The sequence below is a fragment of the Xenopus laevis genome, chromosome 1L (assembly GCF_017654675.1).
Source record: "Xenopus laevis strain J_2021 chromosome 1L, Xenopus_laevis_v10.1, whole genome shotgun sequence".
Taxonomy (NCBI): domain Eukaryota; kingdom Metazoa; phylum Chordata; class Amphibia; order Anura; family Pipidae; genus Xenopus; species Xenopus laevis.
In genome coordinates, this window is record NC_054371.1 from 59,493,672 (window position 1) to 59,515,784 (window position 22,113).

General features: G+C 35.7%; 1 protein-coding gene across 1 annotated transcript in view; it reads left to right on the top strand.

Annotated features, from left to right (window-relative positions):
• gatb.L (glutamyl-tRNA(Gln) amidotransferase, subunit B L homeolog) overlaps positions 1 to 22,113 on the top strand; it is a 59,932-nt gene that overhangs the window by 6,157 nt on the left and 31,662 nt on the right. Inside the window, exons 2-9 of the mRNA XM_018231408.2 lie at positions 2,390 to 2,540; positions 5,181 to 5,294; positions 11,087 to 11,285; positions 15,060 to 15,182; positions 16,346 to 16,459; positions 17,250 to 17,334; positions 18,664 to 18,708; positions 19,116 to 19,305. Coding sequence (XP_018086897.1) covers positions 2,390 to 2,540; positions 5,181 to 5,294; positions 11,087 to 11,285; positions 15,060 to 15,182; positions 16,346 to 16,459; positions 17,250 to 17,334; positions 18,664 to 18,708; positions 19,116 to 19,305 — 1,021 coding nt within the window. The remainder of the gene's footprint in view (positions 1 to 2,389; positions 2,541 to 5,180; positions 5,295 to 11,086; positions 11,286 to 15,059; positions 15,183 to 16,345; positions 16,460 to 17,249; positions 17,335 to 18,663; positions 18,709 to 19,115; positions 19,306 to 22,113) is intronic.

Here is a 22,113-nt window from a genome sequence, read left to right on the forward strand (position 1 = left end):
ATTCAGCACTTCCTAGATGTCACTGCTCTCCCCACATCCCCCTGTTCTCTTCACCATTTAATTGTGTAACCAGGGCATGGGGATGGACATCAGGTCCCCCATTCTGGCACAAACAAGATTCTGAGATGATACATAGTGTAATTAAAGTACATTTTGCTTGATTAATATGATAAATAGGATTTTGAATAATTTTATTGGGTGACGGGTCCCCTTTAACGGGTCTGTAGTATAAAATACATTAATGTATGTGATTTATTTATAGTGTTCTGTTTTGATGAGGTGGCACAATTTGTGGAATGTGCTAAAACAGTCAGGAAGATTGTCACTGGAGAAGGAAGTTTGTCACTGGAGAACAGGCTAAAGTCCAATAACACCGTATCCAGAAAGGCAATATAAGGCAATGTTACAGGCAATGGTCAAGGCAGGCAGCAATCAGAATAGACTGGAGCAGGCAGAGAGTCAAGAACTGGTGAACTCAACATTGTTAAACAAGGGGCAAGGGCGGATGGGTTGGACTATGTTTAAGAAAGGTACAGATAGCACCTGAAATATTGATGGATATGTTATTCATGGTTATGAATAAAAAATATTCCACGGTTGCTCTTATATGACCTTACTGATTTTGCCAAGAAACACAAAGTTCTATGAATTTTACAGTGTGTCTCAGTTAGATTCAATTAGAATTACCATATAATCCTTTCATCTCATAAGATAAACAACATTTTAGACAAATATCTGTTAAAGAAAAGACACCAGGGATTTAGGGTAATAAAAATGTCATTAAAATGCCATTATGTTCATACATGACATGACCCTGCATGCAACATTTTTTAATGATCACTATTAAATTGGATGATATTGTCTGCCCATTCTGTTTAGAAAACACAACTTATAATTAGTACCAAGGACTTGTTGTGGTACACATCAATGCTTCAACATTTTGTGACATTAAATTGATTTTCCTCTACTTCTTACAGTGTTGACAAAGTTTTAGCAAATGTTCTTCATATTAATAGAACATGATGAAGGTGCCCTTTTTATTTCTATTTATAAAAAAACTAAACATAATGTATCTGACTGCTTGGCTTCATTCTGTTCAGTCATGGAATATTAGACAATGTGCATTTTGCAATATGCCTTGACAAATATAAGAAAAGTCTTTGTAACGCTGACATTTACAAAGGAAATGCATTTTTTACTTGAGAAAAATACAAAATTTGCAGTCCACGATAAACGAGACAGAAGCTAGCTCCGTGTTCAGTATATTAATTATGCACAATATCCACAGCATTTCTTACAAAATACATTAAAAATTGATGACAGAACCATTTTTATAAAAGAAGCAAAGCTGTGTTAAAATATTACAGCTCACATGTAGACTATATCATTCTTTTACTGGAAAATATCAGCCAGTCACACTTTTAACTATGAAATGTTTATTTACTTTGCTGCTAACAGAAATGTAGCCTTAAGACTAGGTACAGAAGATGAGCAGAAATATATAACAGCATTTGTGCCTGAATGCCCATATCTAACCAACTTGCAGGCAATGCCTTAAAAATTTTTACAAAATTACATGAAAAACCAAGCGCTAAATACAGAGCAGAAATATGAATTTAGAGTAAATGGGGAATTGCGTACTTGAAATGTTCCCTTGGTTTATATCTTTTGGCAGTTTTCGTGCCTTTTATGACCAAAAAGATCAATAATCACTAGTGGTTCTGGATTATGGTCAGAATCTTAAGGACTCCTAAAAGAGAAGTACTGAAAAGAAAAACAAATATTGTAATGTGTTCAGACTAGAGACCACACAGATAAAGCTATCGATTAGTTACCCACATTGCTTATCTTTAACCTTTGAAAATGTATTTTTGCCTAAATTGCCTTATGATACTTTTATTCGAAATCTTTTTCCTGGAGTAATCCTTATGTCCAGTACATGGTGTTCTTGTTGAATTATGCAATGGATTATGTCTCACTGATGTTTGAAGGGGCTAGAGATTAGCAGAGTTGCACTGCATTTATTTTGAATTCACACAAAACCAATTCCGTTTCATTTTAATCCCTCAAGTAGCTATTAAAGCTTAACATTCAGAATAGCTTCCAGGCATAGTAGCTTACCAGAGAGGACATCTTCCGTAACATAGATCTCATATCATAGATCCCATCAAAGATAGTATAATTATATTTATTTCTCTCGTTAGTTGCCTTACAGTTGTAACATTATTAATAATAATCTACAAAAAGTTTTTTTATTGCTCACAGTTGAACACCTACTCCGTGTGATGAAAGGTCTGGGAAATGTGTTCCTGGACCTCCACATAGTTTACTGTTAGCCTGTAAACTTTATTCCACTGGTTTAATATAATTTGAATATTATCTCTTACAGAGCAGTCCGTTGGGTAGGTGTTGTCGGTCTGGAAATACACGCACAGATAAATTCGGAGTCAAAACTGTTTTCAAGCTCACGAGTTCAGTTTGCTGCTCCACCTAACTCCACTGTATCATTCTTTGATGCTTCATTACCTGGAACACTTCCAGTAAGTACCTGTTTAAAAGTTTTTTTTCCTATTTAGCGTTCATAGATTTTAAAGACCTACATTTTTATTTTGGTAACATTAATTTTCCCAGGTGGGGTTAGGGAGCAGGAAGAGGCCGAGACTCGAGGCTTGTTGTAATTTTGTTGTATACTTTCAGCACATTCATTTTTTCTTTTATGCTAATAATAATTCTTAGTTAATGCGAATACATTAATGTTTCCAGAATGCTAAAAAAAAACACAATTTGGAGAGCCCAGTATTTTGCTGGATTTTGGAGTGTGTTGCAGTTTCCATTGTATCCCAGATCTGGAGTGAGCAGAGGAGGCAGGAGTTTTAACTGGGCCAGCAGAAAAATTAGATATAAAATAATTTGATTGTAAATCTTATCTAGATGATTTCATTGTAAAATCAACGTAGCAACAAAAATTGAAGTAACTGTTATAATTTCTTCGCGAGAAACCAGCCACTTCGAGCCGGTAAACTTTCTTTACACAGTGCAATCCCGCTCAGTCGGCGCTGTTCCAGACTTCAAAGAGAGGCATGTATTCATCTTGAAAAGCATCTTTATGTAAACATACTTGGTGGTGCGCATATTATGCAGTCGGCAATTTGGACAAGTTTTTTGCCTAAAACCTTGACACTTTTTTTAGGCAAGAAACGCGTAAGTCCAGAAGCACCCACTGCATAATATGTACACCACTGAGTATGTTTAAATAAAGTCGCTTTTCAAGATGAATACATGCCTCTCTTTGAAGTCTGGAACAGCACCCAACTGAGCGGGATTGCACTGTGTAAAGAAACTTCCAATTAGTATAGGGACATCTCACATTGACCTATACATGACATGGACAGGTCTGAGATGGCGGATTTTTGGATTCTGGCTTTTTGCAGCATCGAGTATAAAAAATCTCAAAAGATTAAATTTTGTTTTCACTGTTTTGTTTTTACCCAGAAAACCCCAACCAGATAAATCTGAGGTTTAGTTTAATAACCCCCTTGCTGTCGGTATTTATAATCAGTTTCACCAGTCCACATTTACAAGGTCCTCTGAACATTCACATCCAGGGCCGGATTTCTGTTTTGGTCGCCAGAGGGTGAAACTCCCTCTCTCGAGCGCACCCACCTCCCCTTGCGAGCACGCATGCGCAGTCTGCCTTCTGGTAACTGGCAGAGTGATGGCGAAGAAATCATCGGATCCCAGGTGCTTTTCTACCAAAATAAAAATACGGCTGGGCGGCATGCCGCTCCTAAAACTTTGCCGCCCTAGGCCCAGGCCTTTGTGACCTCACCACAAATCCGGGCCTGTTTGCATCCAAAGCTCTGAGTTTCTCATGTTTTCCTACCTTTACAGTTCTTTATTTTTGTGTAAATCTTCCCCTCTCCTGTTCTTTAATGAGCACCCAAGGAACAATATTCTGTTTGTATTCTGCCTTGCAGAACCTGCTTAGTTTAGCCATTATTTTATTTCCGTCTTATGTTTTCCCGTCTCTATCCTATAGTATGTCAATCGTCTTAAGTACTGAGAGTGCATAGGCAGTGCAGATCGGCCTGTGGTGGCAAAGACCAAGCAGGCCACCTTAGGAACAACTTAAAAAGAGAAAGAGAGAGCACAAGAGACAACGCCCATAGTGTATCACAAAAGGTATAGTTGGTTTCAAATTTCTGTTACCAATTAGCAGGGGATGTGAGTAATATGTATCAGGTAAGGGTCCACCACAGTGCTCCCCCTCCCCCCTATATACTCACAGGCACAATGTTAAGAGTCGCTTTTTCAAATACAATTTGATCCTTCAGTGTTTCAACAATGGCAACCCATTCAATTGATGTGTGAAAAAACAATAAAAGATACAGTTGTGCATTAAAGCTTTTAATGATTTGTAAATAGTAAAAATAAATGTCTACTCATAAAATGGATAAAAGTACAAAAATATCAAAGGAAAAGATGCTGACTGCTCCTGGCTTCCAAAGTGTTTCCTGAGGCTCCGCCCCTCTTCATCAGGGAATATCTTTACTGCTTGTACTTTTATCCATTTTATATGTTTTTACTATTTATACATCATTAAAAGCTTTAATGCACCATTATATCTTTTATTGTTTTTTCACACATCAGGTAAACGGGTTGCCATTGCTGAAACACTGATGGATCAAATTGTATTTTGAAAAGCGACTCTTTACATTGTGCCTGTGAGTATACAGGTGGGAAGGGGAGCACTGTGGTGGACCCTTACCCGACCCTACCCTTACATATTCCTTACATCCCCTGCTAATTGGTAACAAGATTTTGAAACCTTGCAACTATACTATTGGTGATACATTATGATAGTTTTCCCTGGTGCACCCTTTTTCTTTTTTTAAGCACTTCCTGAAGCTGAAAATTGTACACTACCTAGAGATGCCTCCATTGGGATTTGAGTTCATCGCAAAACCTTTTTTCTTTTATTAGTGTTCCATCCTAGGAACAAACATGCTTACTGCATGGAAAGACAGATACCATAAAGCCATAATAGCGAAGTTTTACTCGTGCAGCAAAAGTGTACAAGAGTATTTCATAGGTTTTTGTGTTTCTTTTTAATAGCTAGTTGTTTATAAAATATATAAAAATATATATTTGGATGGACTTTCTTCATTTTCTATTTTTAGGTAATTAACAGAAGATGTATTGAAGCTGCTGTAATGACAGGCTTGGCATTAAACTGTTCAATAAACAAAAGGTCTTTATTTGATCGAAAGCACTACTTCTACGCAGATCTTCCAGTAAGTGTAGTATGTTTCTTACATAACTCATCAACCATGCTACCTCTTAAATTTTTAAAAGGTTGAAGCTGCACAGAAGCTGATTGAAGATGTACTGTTTTCTTGGCTGTTTATTTTGTTTTTGTAGTTATAGGTATATTGTTATGGCAGAAAAGAAAGGCACATGATTCAAAAACTTAGAACAGTTAAAACTTTTCAGCTGGGGAATTCTAAACAACACATATATTTACTTAAAATGAAAACTAACCTTTTAAACTTTTTATCTGTGTGTAAAAAGCTTCGCAGGGAATTGTATTTCTTTACAGCTTTTTACACAGCATTATAAAATGTGTGCCTTCATTGCTGATGCTTTTTATATTTTATGTCAATTTTCTGATTTCTAATACTAATCAAGCAATTTGATATGCTATCTCTTATCCATGACATTTGAGTAGTTTTACATATTAGTGAAATATGGAACACCGTGACCTAATGTCATTGCATGCATGGCCACTGCACTTTTCATCTATTTTGTCTGACTGAGGAATTGCCTGTGTCAAAGGCAATCTGACTTTAATATTGTATTTCATAGTTAGTGAATAGAAAGGAAATGACATGTCATTGAAATAAAATCTACCAGGAGCCCGGTTTGTTAGGCCATAATACAGTATAAATGCTGAATTATTTTATTTCTACTGCTTGTAATTAACTACTGTACTATTATATTAAGTAATATTGTTGAAATTTCAAACTTTCAAGGCACTTTCCGTTTCTGTCCCATTATTCCACTGACTGATATCAAGTATAATCAACTGATTTTACCCAGTGGATCATTACACCAACTGTTCCCATACATTCAATTGTAAGTAATTGCAATATCTTTGATTTAAGAAAAAATTTAAATACTAAAAGGGCCAGAATCAAGGGGAACGACTCTTTAGTAAGTAAGTAAATGTTATTTTATTAAAGAAAAAGGACTATTTTTTTACTAAAAATCACCTCCCTTCCTTCTAAACCCTTTTAGCGTTAACATGATATTGTAATTACTTACTTGTAATTCCACCAGCCTTCACATTCAACTCATTTGAGGTCTACACAATAACATATCCAATCCCCAAGGTCTGTTTTATATATTCAATTCCCCTCTACACCCCTCATCAACAGAACCACTCAACATCTTACACTCTCCTCAGGACATTGGACATCAGGACATTGCTGATTTCTTCCAAAACAAGTAGAGTCCATTCACAATTAAACCCTAAATCCTAAACCCTGTTTTGCCTACCTTAATTCTTTCAATCCTGTAACTGCCTCTGATCTCTCTCAGCTTATTTTGTCATCCCCACTTACAATGTTCTCTTGACCCCATGCCTTCTTTATGTACACTGCATTGCTGAGCTCTTACACACATATTCAACTCTTTACTGTCTTCTGGAACATTCCCCTCTCAATTCAAACAGGCCTGTGTCAAGCCATTTCTTAAAAAATTTAGCCCAGCATCAATAGGCGCAGCACACTTGCATCCACATACAGAAGAAGGCAAGATAATGCAGCAATTCAGATTTCCTGGGCAGTTCAGTTTTTTCCCTAACTGGAGCACCAGCCTGCGGAATTAACCTAGCAATTCTATTCACTGGTCTCCGTGATCTTCTTCAATTTAGTGACTTCTTTTTTTCCTTGACAGTAGTACTTAAAATTGAATTGGTCATCCTACTGTACCTCAGTGCTTTAGATGCCCTTAGTATCAACCTTTTAAGTGCCAATAAAATTTTGCAATATGCATATTTTTTAAGGAGAATCTAAGCTTTCGTGTGTTAGCTCCACATTGCAAAAATATTTTTGAAAAATTGCTATTTTTCTTGATATTGGAATTCCAAGAAAATCCAACTGATTTGGAAAGCCTCATGTCTCTCGATCGTTCTTCTGTAGATCAAAAACTCCCAGTACATTACTTGACTACATGATTCATTTTCTAAGCACTACATCAGCAATTAACATACTCTAGATTTTAAAGCCAAAAAATCTTGTAACACTAGGGGGCAGATTTATCAAATGTCAAAGTGAATTTTCGAAGTAAAAAACTTCGAATTTCGAAGTAATTTTTGGGTACTTTGACTAGGGAATAGTCCAATTTGAATTTGAAAAAAACTCGAAATTCAAAGGTCGAATTTTTTTGAAGTACTGTCTCTTTAAAACTTCGACTTCGACCATTCACCACCTAAAAGCTGCCGAAGTGCTTCGCCAGGCAAAGTTTTGACAGGGTGCCGCTAATTCACTAAAATCTGAAGTTGCACTTAGGAAGGTGAACGGTAGTGAAGTTGCGTTAATTCGTCCATCAAAGAGAAGTTACGCTAGCGTTGCCTAATTTGCATACGGCACCAAGTTAAAGTACAATGGACGTATATGTAGCAACAAATACATTACACTACACAAGCCTGGGAAAGCTTTATGAAATAAAATAGAGTTGTTATTTTGCCCTATACATGTGCCCACTGTATAGTTTAGGTGCCATATGTTAGGAAATGTAGGGGGGAAGGAGGGTACCCCCAAAAAAATGTACAATCTTTTTCAGCCTATCACCCTTAAAAAAGGAAAAGACACCAGCGTTTTTTGGGACTTAGAAAAAATGTAAACTTTTTTTGAAGCAATCCCTATCTACTCTATTGCACTTCGCCTGGTCTGAGGTGGCGAAGGCAAGTCTGGCGCAAGAGGTAACGTTCAGTAAAATGTGCAAGTTAGTGAATAAGCGTAGTTACGTCCTTTCGCCATAGCGCAACTTCGGCTGGCGTAAGGGTGCGAAGTAGCGCTAGAGTAGGTCCACTTCGCTAGCGAATTTACGCCAGCGCCCGTTAGTAAATCACCGAAGTAACGAAATGACATCACGCTGGTGAATTTGCGATATCGTTAGGCGCTTCTCGCTTTGGTGAATTTGCCCCTTAGTATCTCCCACATAGCTCTAGGTACCTAGTTATGAATTCCAAGGATCCACCTAACACTTCATACCCATTGTGCATAGGATTACCAAAGTATCTGACATGTAGAGACCACAGAATAAAATTAGTGCATACAAATTTTCCCTGAGGTCACCTCAGCTACCAAAAAATCAACACTACTACAATTAATGTTGTGTAAAGCCACAAAAAAAAGTTTACTACATAAAATCATATATTTCTAGAAAGCACACATTCAGGAAAAAAAACAACCATTGACCAGTGCCTTTGGTGCTGTAGAAAACACCCACTGAAAGTAACTCCTATTAATTGTAATGCATTTGAGGAAATTTTAATGGATTTTCACAATTCAGCAAAATTTTCATCAAAGTGAAACGGGGCAGATTTGCTCATCAGTAGTTCTGATCTGTGATTATTAGAGATGCAGTGATTAGTATAGATACAATGTTGGAGCTATTAGATATGTAAATACAGAGCTACAGGTATACAAGAGTTAAAATATTAGAGCAGCGACTTTTATAATACTATAAATGTGTCATCCTCGGTAGAAGTAAAGAAATATTCTGCATGCAATGGGCAGTTAAACATGAGATTTACTTTGTAAAAGGAGTTTAGAGTCAGATGCCTATGTCATATTAAGTAGGAAGAATATATTTCAAAATGAAAATGTTAAAAGGAAAGTATAATATTTAATAAGAAATGTTTTTCAAAATTATTTAATAAAAAGCTTTAATTATATATTTCAGCACAAAGAGCCAGTCTAGGTGGGTTATTTACTAAAACTCAAATTAATCTAATTTATTTTTAATAAAACAAAGTCAACCAAACTCCCTTTCCATGAATTGAAATAATTTTACTCAAAAAAGTTGGAGAGAAAAAATGTTGCAACAAAATTGAGAATCAATTTGCATCATACAGTTCACACTCTAAAAACTTGACTTTATGGAATTGTTGCTGCAAAAACTTGACTTTATTGGATTATTGGATGAATGCCCTGACTTATTATCCAGCACAGATCACAATGTCAAGAAACAACTTCAGGGACACCTGCTATTGATTGTACATGACCTTGACAGGTTTGCGATGTAATATTATGATTTTTTTTTAGTAGGTTTGGGGTATAAAAGAATCTCTAAAAATGTTAGGGTTTTTTTTTCCACAAAATGTTTTCCCCTTTAAAACCTCTACCAGATAAATTTGAGGTTTTTATTATTTTTTTAAGAAATGCAAAAAGGAGCCCACTGGACTAATACACTAACTAAAGTTTACAGATTAGTACTTATATCTAGACATGTTGAATCTCAGGATGTGGGCTTAAGTAACAAGCAGCTCATATAAATGTTATACTAATGCTGATTAACAGATGTAATTATTTATTTATTTATTACATTTTTATACTATAATATCCCCAAAGGACTACATATTCAGTTTCATATGAATTATCTATACCTCTATATGGATAGCCATAAAGCAATGTAAGAATTATTCTCAAATTAATAAAAAGGGACCTCTGCCATTGAGCTCGACAGGTTTTAGCTGGAGCTTTTTCGGATTCAGGCATTTACAGTAGAAGCTTCGGGACATAATAAATCTAGAAAAATGTAAGTTTAGCTGGAGCTTTTTCGGATTCAGGCATTTACAGTAGAAGCTTCGGGACATAATAAATCTAGAAAAATGTAAGTTTTTTCTAATCCTGAAAAAAAGTTTTTAGTGAAACTACCCTTGAAAAACTCAAATTTTTCATGAAGAACACAACTTGACATTTAATAAATAACCCCCTTAAAATATAGAATTCATTGATGAACTCAAGTTTCTGAAATAATTAAGTTTATATTTACTATTTCTCTCTCAGCATCTGCTTCTCTTCATTCTGTCTTCATGCAGCCATTGGGTGTCAGATGAATATCCAATATCTTATAGGGGTACTCCCATTCCTAGCAGAAGAATTAGAGCTCAGTCAAATAACCAATTCCAGTACAAACAAAATCTAACAAAATATCTGCCTTTTGCACAAATCCTGCATGTAGAGAGACATGATTTTCTGGTGATTTTAATAGAGTGAGCTCTAATACATCTTCTAGGCAATAGGAGCCCCCCTATAAGCTATATTTGATCATTCATCTGACACCCAACTCCTGAATGAAGACAGAATGAGGAGAAACAGATGCTGAGAGAGGAACACTGAAGACAAACTTTACAAATGAACCATACAGAATTATTAATTGATTGCTTGTAGAAAGTTTCTTATTTCAGTATGCTGAAGCTAATATTAGATTTTCATTTTCGCGATAGTTACCCTTTAAGGTTTGCCTTGTGGTGGGAAGTATAAAAAACATTTTGTGTTATCTTCTGCCTAAAGAAATAATTTGCAAAAGTACTGTGAGTTAGTTAATCCTTCAAGGCACTGTTGATGTACATCTGTGTATTGCAGGTATGCTCAGCCAGCAACCAGCGACACTATAAACATGAATATTTGCATATAAAATTAAGGTGTTCACAATTTTTGTCATGAGCCTAAATTAAGCTGTGTGTTTTATCACTGGTATTTCTGGGGAAACATAATTTATGTAATTGTAAAAGCATAGTCAATTATGCAATTATTTATTAAGAAATACTAAAAAGAAAAGTGAATAAAATAGCATGCTGTGCGCAGAAAAGCTAACAGTTAATGGATTATGTTATATTATGTAGAGTTAGTCTGCAAAAGCTTCTCCTCTCCTACTGTGCACAGAATGGCAGATGCCTCAGAGAGGAAACAGGCCTGTAATTAAATACTTTTATGTCTGATATGCATTGCCACTTCATTTAATAGAAGATAATGAGGGCATGCCTTTTACTAACAAGTTTTACATTTTTGTGAAGGCTGGTTATCAAATTACCCAACAAAGGCTTCCAATTGCGGTAAATGGAACTCTGACATATCGCCATCAAGTAGGAACAAAATGGAATCAGATGTTAACTAAATGTGTGAGGATCAAACAAGTCCAGCTAGAACAGGACAGTGGAAAGAGTCTTCATGATGAGATAAGGCGACAAACCCTTATTGACTTAAACCGAGCTGGTAAGTATCATTGATGTAACGTGCTTCTTGGTTCTGTATATGATATAGCACTTTGCATACTGAATATAATTTGCTACATTCTACAAGAGAATGCTTAGGGGCACCTTAAATGGCTTTAACACTATGGTTGAACTATACAAGGTTATTTGTATGATAATGGTGAAGGAAATACTACCCCCCCATTTTACACTCTTGGATTCATAAGGGCACACACTGCCCCGGAGTTCCCTGCAAAATTAAAAATATAATTTCAGTAAATTATAGAGGAAGTATGCAGTGTAAGTGAACATTATGGGAAATGCAGGGAATTTTCATTAGCTGGTGATACTATCCATTAATACCATACCATAGCTAATAAGAAAGCAAAACAGAGGCATCAGGGCTCATTTCTGAATGCAAATGCAATGTGATAGACACAAAAACACCTACAAACTACCATGTTTTGTTTTTTTCTTCCAAACTAACTTGCAGCAAAACTATACCCCCGAATAACATAGGTCTCTATAAAAATATATTGCATAAAACAGCTCATATGTAAATCCCTGCCTAATCTAAATCAACCATTTTCATAAAATTATACTTTTTTAGTAGCATGTGCCTTTAATCCTAAAAAGAAAATTGCCATTTAAGTACTAAGGGCCGCCCCCTGGCATTTTAGGATTGACGGTGCACACAAAACTCTCTAATAGGCAATTCAATTTGATATAAACTGCTGGTTATGTTTTCGTTCTGAAGGTATTGTTTTCTTTAATGACTTCTAAATGGGTGGTTCACCTTAAAGTTAACTTTTAGTATATTACAGAATGGCTAGTTCTAAGCAACTTTTCAGTTGGTCTTCATTTTTTTTTATAGCTTTTAAATTATTTTCTTTCTTCTTCTGATTCTTTACAGCTTTCAAATGGGGGTCACTGACCCTATCTTCAAATAAATGCTCTGTAAGGCTGCATATGTATTGTTATTGCTACTTTTTATTACGGTACTCATCTTTCTATTCAAGCCCTTCCATTATTTATACTCCAGTCTCTTATGCGAATCAGTGCATGATTGTTAGGGCAATTTTCACCCTAGCAACCAGATTGCTGAAATAGTAAAACAGAGAGCCGCTAAATAAATAAAAAAAACACAAATAATAAAAAAATTGCAAATTGTCTCAGGATATCACTCCCTACAGAATAGGGAGTGATATCCTGAGACAGGATATCTTTGTTTTGTGAAGTTCTTATCTTATGGTTGTTCTTCCCCATGCAGGAGCCACTTGACATTTTTTTTAAAAATTATAAAACTTATAGGAGGCAAACACTTTCAAATGATGCCAAGAGGCACAGGTTAAATATTCCTATGAAAAAGCAGTCATATTCCCACAATAGAACAGATTCCCACATCTAGGGACAGAGCTTTTAGCCCTTTTCAAAGAGAAACCAAATTTCAGCCATAACTTTTTTGGTAGGCACAAACCAGCTTTCATGCTGGCCTTTGGTACCTTGGCCCTTGAACCCCAGGTGCACAACCTAACAGTTATTGGCTGCTGTTTAGTTTTTTTTCTACCAGCTACTCCTCACCGGGCAATGGACATTCATCTCCTTACCCGCACTTCCTCTATACTTGTTAAGCAAAGGGTAATCTTTAGTTTGAGTTTGATATTCTGTGTGAAGAATATAATACCTGTTGTATATTTTCTTAAAATAAGCACCAAGCATCAGTAACTGCGTCTGTGAAGGTTCATCCATTCATCCAGGTCATGGTCAGAAGTTCTAAATTGAGATGACTAGCGAAACATCGTCATGAGAAAAAAATACATCGTCCAGTTGATTTTACTTATTACTATAGATATATCAGTCACTGCCTTTCTCTCTGTCATCGGTTGCCCACAGAGATCTATTTCTGGCCTTCTGAGCAATTAATATTGGCACCTGGTCCTCTCAGTCTGTAAGTAAGTCCCTTGGTTGCCTCCCAAGTTATAGGTTAACTATAACTGTATTATTGCAAGACAGGAACCTAAAATTGAGATACCTGACTTCCAATCCATGGTATGCTGGGACAAGATATTTTATAAAGTTGCTTTTAAAGCCAGTAGTAGAAAGAAGTCACTGTGCTTTGACCCCTTATTAATTCTTTTTTTGGCGAATATCACAAGCGTAACGTTCTATCACCTTTACTCTGCAGCACTGAGGAAAATGACAGGCTCGGTCTGTTCATAAGCTTATCCTAGGGAGACAAGTAAAGCATCACGGTACCCTGCAGTTTTCTGACAGTTGTAATGTCAGAAATGTCACTGCAAATCCAAGACAGGCACCATAACAAAGCAATCTTATTTTTTCCTCTGGTTAGACTCGTATTCTTTTTATTTTTTTCCCACTCGTGGTGTTAAATTTTGTGTTACATTCTGCCATGCATTTGCACTGAGGTATCTGCCTTACGGACACTGGATTTCACATGACAAACTGTGGAATAGCTTTAGATGTTATGTACAGGTATGCGATCCCAGTATCCAATTTTGGTAAATTTTAACAAATAATTGTCTCTCTGTAAATAATTATCTCACTGTAGTTAGAAAATAATGTATACATTCTTACTGGTGGAAAAGCAATCTTACTGGTTAATATAATGTGTAAATGTTTTTAGTGAACTTAAAGAAGAAGGAAAGCTACCGAAACAGTTTATTAACTATAGATTAGTCACAATGGTGCAAGCTATAACACTATATTTATATAGATTAGTCACAATGGTGCAAGCTATAACACTATATTTATTCTGCAGAGTGCTGTACCATACCTGAGTAAACAGCACTAGAAGCTCTCTCTGTTTCTTTAAGATAGCAACTGTCATATTAGCTTAGTGTAACATCACTTCCTGCCTGAGTCTCTCCCTGCTCACTCATAGCTCTGGGCTCAGATTACAGCAGGGAGGGGGGAGAGAGGAGCAAACTGAGCATGCTCAAGCTCTAGCCCTGGAGGTTTATGCTGAACGCACAATAAAAGGAAAGAAATGCTGCGTTTCTTTTGACAAAGGACTGAGAGCAGCATTACTTTGAGGGTTTACTGGTGTATTTATATAGACCTTTCTGATACAGCTTACTTCATTTTAGCCTTTCCTTCTCCTTTAAGGTGCACAGAAAAAACTCTTATCCAGAACATCCCAGGTCCCAAACAGTCTTGATAATAGAGAAGAAAATTGTGATTTCTTCTATAAAAATGGATAACACAAATTGGTTACAAACCAATCAATCAAAAATCAATTGTTTAATCATTAAACTACTGCTGGTGACGAATATATATATATATATATATATATATATATATATATATATATATATATATATATATATATATATATATATATATATATATACACACACACACACAAACACAAATACTTTCTCCTGTCATGCAATAATAGTGAAAGTAGAACTTTACAGGTTTTGGACACCTATCTTGTTTATTCTTTCTCTTTGTAGGGTTTTTAAGCCAAATCCATAAGTGCACATTATATAAAGTGCTATTGAGTGCAATGGATCTGACACAGGATTGGTGGGAATTTCATAATTGTAAGACAAGGAAGTGGTAGAAAGAATTTACCAGCATGTTGGTTAAGAATTAAAATGTAGGTTTCAAGCAGTACTGGCACTTAAAATAGAAATTTCATATCAGAGCTAAAGATAAGTCAAGTATTTGATTTCTTTAAGCCCCCAAGTCCCTGTCACTTGGGTATCTATATATTTTTATCAAGTTACTTTTAGTGCTATTTCTTTTTTTATTCAATATCTTACACTTCTAGGAGTTGGACTAATGGAGATTGTCATGGAACCCGATATGAGCTGTGGAGAAGAGGCAGCTGCTGCAGTTAGAGAACTTCAGCTTATCTTGCAGGCACTAGGAACATGCAATGGAAACATGTCAGGTAAACTGTTCTTTTATATGAGAAGGTAAAATACTTGATAGTGTGTAGACTATTACCTGTTCTTTCACTCCCCAGTGACTGACATACCCAGGCAGTTTTTTGGCTTCACAGAAAGCTGGTTTAGTACCAGATGAACATTTGTATTAACTTTGAATAGATGATTTGTTTGCAATTTGTTTCTTAAAGGATAGAAAGTAGTCTGAAGCCACACTTGGAAATAAAAGGTAGTCTGTCAACGAAATGTTTTTTTTATTCTGTTATTGTGACACATTGATTTTCCTCCAAAGGTTTGTGATAAATTGTGTCTGACTCGTGTTTAAACAAGAGAAAACACATGGTGTGTAAGAATCCCATTATAAAGTAGAAGTCTTTGAAGTATTTCTCATTATATTTAGTTGTAAAAAAAATCTACTAATTGGCAGATATAAGTATCGGAGCTGAGTGTGTAACAAAAAGAAAACACTTTAACAATTCTATATGCATCTGGAGCCACATTAAAAATGATGTTGGCCCAATAATAGCATTTGTTAAGCAAGCGAGTAACAGCAAGTCAGGCCTTAATTTGAAAACATGACCTTTCTTTATTTCTAAAGGCTGAAAGCCTTCTAATTGATTTCATTCAGATGTGAGAACATAACAAGAGGAACATTAATTTACCACCGTGAAAGTGGTACATCTATTGCAGCTTTTAGTTATCCAAAATATTAACATCTAACCATATCAACATCTCATCGCTCAAGGACAGAGAAAGGGGAAAAAAGTTCAGGTATTGTGCTTAAATGGTTCATTTTCCAGTGGATATTACTTTTCTTTCTTCTGTATTTCTTGGGACCAAGTAAAGGAGCTGCCAAGAGTCATACAACTCCAGATCCTTCTTTCTTTATGTATTTAAACTATTATTGCCATGGGAAAAGAGAACAGCAGAAGATTCTTATATACCATAATTACATAGATTCCTGTTACATTTTCAATAGTTTTTATTGGAGTTTTCATAGATTCCTGTTACAATGCAAGCATGCAAGTTCCTTACACAGAATCTTCATCAAAGTGCCTCCGTATAAACTCTGTTTACTTTTTGACTTACATATTCACTTTCAGGTATATTTAGAATATAATTAACCAAGTCAAACCCTGCCATAATGTTAATGTATTTTTATTTTTAGAGGGTCAGATGAGAGTTGATGCAAACATTTCTGTACATCGGCCTGGGGAGCCATATGGAGTGAGGACAGAGGTTAAAAATATTAACAGCGCACGGTTTTTAGCAAAAGCCATTGGTAATTATTTTAAGTGTTTTGTTGATATATCTATATGTTCTCTTGAAAGATACTTAGGGGCAGATTTATCAAGGGTCGAAGTGAATTCAAGGGAATTTTCAAAGTAAAAAAATTCCAAATTCAAATTAATTTTTTGGATACTTCGACTTTGAATTTACTTCGAATTTGATTTGAAGTAAAAAAAGTTTGAATATTCGACCATTCGATAATCGAAGTACTGTCTCTTTAGAAAAACTTCGACTTCAATACTTAAAATTAAACCCGCCGAAATGCTATGTTAGCCTATGGGGACCTTCTACAACCATTTTCTAAGTCTTTACACATCGAAGTAAAATCGTTGGATCATACGCTAAAATCGTTCGATCCGAACGATTTAATAGTTCGATTGAACGATTTTACTTCGATCATTCGATGGCCAAATTCGGCGAAAAATACTTTGACTTCGAAGTATTTTAATTCGATGGTCGAATTTCGAAGTATTTTTTACTTCGAAATTCGACCCTAAAGTGGATGTATTATTTTTCCACTCTTTTGAATTAAGCTTTGAATTTTGTGCAGTCATTTGCAACAGACAATACATTTTTATTTCTAATAAGCAATGTTTAAACTTTTATGGGCACTAGATTTGTCCAAGTGCAACAAATCTGCAGGTTTCATTAGCATTTAACCCATTTAAATGAAAAGTTGCTGCACCTCAACAAACCTGGTGCTTTTTTATTATTTATGGGGTCTACGTTTTATTCTAATTGTATAATCAGACCCATTTTAATGTTTAATTTTTTATCTCCAGATTATGAAATTCAGAGGCAGACTGATGTTCTTAAAAATGGGGGAACAAACTTGAATGAAACAAGAGCATTTGATTACAAACTTGGGTAAGAGTAAATTCTTGCCTTTTTAAAAGCATTGAAGACGTATAAGGAACACAGTCAAAATGTATGTAATATAAATTTACCCTCTAGGTGCCTTCATGTAGTTTGTAGCTTTACAAATTGCCAGTCAAGTCTAATCTTGCAATAACTGGCCTTATAACATATGTCATTAAAGGGGTTGTTTGCCTTTAAATTAACTTTTAGCATCATGTGGAGAGTGATATTATTAACAACATGAATATTTGCCATATTTGTACCCTATTACCTCCCCAAATGCCATATAAGGCGCATTAAGTTTGCACAGGAGCAGTAACCAAGAGCAACCAATAAGATGTTTGCTTTTAAACAGGTGACTAGTCAATGCTACCTGCTGATAGGTTGCTATAATTACTGCACCTGGTTAAACTTAGTGCCTTTTATTACATAACCCCATTTGTACAGTAAACCTATGTTTACCAAGGAATTTTGTGTCCAGTTTATGCCAGTAATGTATTTTACAGTCCACATTAAATTATGTATTGACCATTTAATATTTTGTACTAGTTGCATATACTTTGCCACAATTAGGATTACAACCTTTCACTGTTGACGATAGTTTTCCAATGCTTGGGAGAGCATTAACTACCATAGAATATGCTTTTTGGATGGGTACTGAGCAGCTTAGACTTTCTAACTAATTGAGAATATCTATCAAATTACAGGACCATCTCCCATAGACTCCATTATAATCAAATAATTGAAATTTTTAAAATTTCCTTGTAATATTTAAGCATACCTTGTACTTGATCCCTGCTTAGATATAATTAATCCTTACTAAAGGCAAAGCAGTCCTATTGGGTTTAATTAATATTTAAATGATTTTATTAGTAGATATGGTGGTCCAAATTATGGAAAGATCACCAGGTCCCAAGCATTCTGGATCACAGTTCCCATACCTGTAAATAAGATAGGCATGTATTCCCTATACATACTTCCCAGCAAAAGTGTGCCAAAATTATTAATACATTTCCTTACTTTTTAAAGCTTCTAACCTATTGCCAACTCTCCTTAATTGGGGGACACCCTGAATTACCTGAAATTTCAGTGACTTGTGGCATGTTTGGCCAGGTTAAATAATGTTGTGGTATAGGTTGTTCTAATTCATTGCATCTTATTGTGAATTTATGTTTGGAAATTCTGTATCTCAGTTTTTGAGTTTCATATCTTGCGTAAACTGAGCCACATTTGCATTTAATAATATATAAAAATGTGCACTGTTGTATGTGTAAGTCTTATTACCTAAACCTTTAATAGTGTAATCACTCCATAGGTTTCTATATTTATTTTTTTTAGGGTCACTACACCTATGCGGGATAAAGAAGGAAAGCAAGATTACCGGTTGGTATTTATATAATTTTAGCATGTTTTAACAATTCATAGAAAACTTCATGTACCACGCTGAGTATATTTTTTGCTTTTACGAGCGTAGCTGCTGTCAGCAATACTGGGATTTCTAGGCAGAAAGAAAATGAGAACAAAATAGTAGCGTAGAACACAATGCTATTTTAAGGTTCTGACTCAGGAAAGTTTTTTGTTGCTTAACTGGAAAAGTATCATGCTTTGTGCGTTGGTAGACTTTTTTCAAGGCATTCATACTTTGCTCTCAATGAAATTTAAATACTTGAAAGAATTAAATTACTATATAAGAGGTAGAGTTGTAAGATAAAAAAAACCAGAATGTTTTAAAAGGCTTTTTTTGTTTCTTAAATTTTTTTTAATTCATTTTTGTATATTAATTTTTGAAGGTTTATGCCGGAGCCAAATCTTCCTCCTCTTGTTCTTTATGATTCAAACTCTTTGCCAGCTAATACAGACCCAGACCAAATTATTAATATTGATTTGATGAGAAGAAGTCTGCCAGAGCTTCCTAGTGTTATCAGAGAAATGCTTGTTGAACAATATGGGATATTACCAGAACACAGTTTTATTTTAGTGGTAAGTCAAATAGAATACTCTGTTTATACCTGTACTGGCATTCTAAACATTGCAATTCTAACTATAAAAGCACCTTAGTTAGAATATCCTCATTATGTGAAGTGTTGTGTAACAGTTGTATTGTACCCTATCTTTCTGTTTACAACCTGCACAGACAGTTTTAAATGTGCATGTTTTATTTTATTGGAGCCTGGATCTGCCACTTACCTAACAAGCACAGGCAGTGGCGGATTAAGGACATGTGAGGCCCCTAGGCTACACTTTCCATAGGGCCCCCTTCTAGGGCAGGGCTTTATTTTGTCGTGGCATGCGCCACTTTTTTTTAAAATAAGCCTACCGTCGTGTAAATACGCTAGCGGTTTCAAGCTTAGGCAATGGCTCATAATGCTAGCGTATTTACTCAGCAGTGAGTTTTTTAAAAACCGTGGCACGGACTGTGCCAAAAACACGGCAAAGATCTGCAATTAACTTCCAAATTATTAACTATTAGTAATAGTAAAATAATTTCTAGAAAATCGCCCATAGACTCCATTATAATCAAATAATTAAAATTTTTAAAAATGGTTTCCTTTTTCCTTGTAATATTTAAACATACCTTGTACTTGATCCCATCTTAGATATAATTAATCCTTAATAAAGGCAAGGCAGTCCTATTGGGTTTAATTAATATTTAAATGATTTTCTTAGTAGACGTAAGCTATGGTGGTCCAAATTATGGAACGATCCCCAGGTCCCAAGCATTCTGGATCACAGTTCCCATACCTGTAAATGAGATAGGCATGTATTCCCTATACATACTTCCCAGCAAAAGTGTGTCAAAATTATTAATACATTTCCTTTAAAAGCTTTTAACCTATTACCAACTCTCCTTAATTGGGGGACACTGGATCTGCCACTTACCTAACAAGCACAGGCAGTGGCGGATTAAGGACATGTGAGGCCTCTAGGCTACACTTTCCATAAGGCCCCCTTCTAGGGCAGGGCTTTATTTTGGCATGGCATGCGCCACTTTTTTTTTAAAATAAGCCTACCGCCGTGTAAATATGCTAGCAGTTTCAAGCTTAGGCAATGGCTCATGATGCTAGCGTATTTACTCAGCAGTGAGTTTTTTAAAAACCGTGGCACGGACTGTGCCGAAAACACGACGAAGATCTGCAATTAACTTCCAAATTATTAACTATTAGTAATAGTAAAATAATTTCTAAAAACAATAACCAAGTGTTAAACTTACACGTTGGCATTAGGCATATCATAACAAGAAAGAGCACAATAGAGACCTAGTTGAATAACTGCATATCAAAAGCAACCTTAAAACATTGATTGCACTTTGATAATGTGTGTCTACTGCACTGTAACTGAGCTGAACAGACAATTATTTCACGGTTTGCAGGCTACAAAAATTATTTTACTGTCTGCAGGATACAAAAATTATTTTACTGTCTGCAGAAATGGTTTCACTGTTTGCAGGCTACAAAAATTATTTCACTGTCTGCAGACTACAAAAATGATTTCACTTTCTACAGAAATGATTTCACTTTCTACAGAAATGATTTCACCGTCTGCTGAAATGATTTCACTGTGTGCAGAAATGATTTCACTGTCTACAGGAATGATTTCACTGTCTGCAGGCTACAAAAATTAAAATTTTGAAATTATTCAAAAATTATTTTTTTCTGTCTGCAGAAAGGATTTCACTGTTTACAGAAATTATTTCACTGTCTGCAGAAATTATTTCACTGTCTGCAGGCTACAAAAATTATTTCACTGTCTGCAGGCTACAAAATTTATTTTACTGTCTGCAGAAATTATTTCACTGTCTGCAGAAATTATTTCCCTGTCTGCAGGCTACACAAATTATTTCACTGTCTGCAGAAATTATTTCACTGTTTTTGCAGGATACAAAAATTATTTTACTAATTTCACAGACAGAATGTTTCAGGCGCAGGCTGGCTCTATAGTTGCTGCTAGGCCCGGCTGGGTGCCCCCTGCTGCTGGCTGACCCCTGTGAATGGCCACTTCTCGCATCCGCTACTAAATAACTGGCCTCTTACTCTCAGTGGCCTGGCTGGCTTGATAAATTTAAAAAAAATTCTCTGCCCACGGACTGCTGCCGGACCAAGGGTGCTACTGGCTGGCTGCCCCCCGTTTTGCTTAGGCAGGATCGAAGGTGCAGGGCAAGCAGCTAATAGCTATAAGGCAACTTGGCACATGGCAACAATTGTAAGAGTCACGAAGAACTTGACAGAGACAGTCAGACTAATTGTGTCTGTTCTCTGCAGCGTGGGACCGTGTGCTTTGTGCAAGATCGCGCTCAACTCTCTAGGAAAACTATACCCCCCAAACAATGTAGGTCTCTATTAAAAGATACTGAGTAAAACAGCTCATGTGTAAAACCCTGCTTCATGTAAATGAACCATTATCATAATAATATACTTTTTTAGTAGTATGTGCCATTGGGTAATCATAAATAGAAAATTGCCATTTTAAAAAATAAGGGCCGCCCCCTGAGATCGTAAGATTCACTGTGCACACATACAAACCACATGTAAGGTCACATGAGCCAATTAACAGACAGAGTTCTGCCTTTTGCTTCCTCGCTTCTTCCTGTTACAGTTAGAGTTGTAGTATTTCTGGTCAGGTGATCTCTGAGGCAGCACAGATAGAGTCACGAAATGGTGGTTCAAGGCAAGAGATGTAAAAGGGCAATATTTATGTAAATATATATTCCAGTTTGGTAAGATTCTTTAATATGTCATTCAATTTGATATAAACTATCTGTTGCTTAAGTATTCATTTTGGGGGTATAGT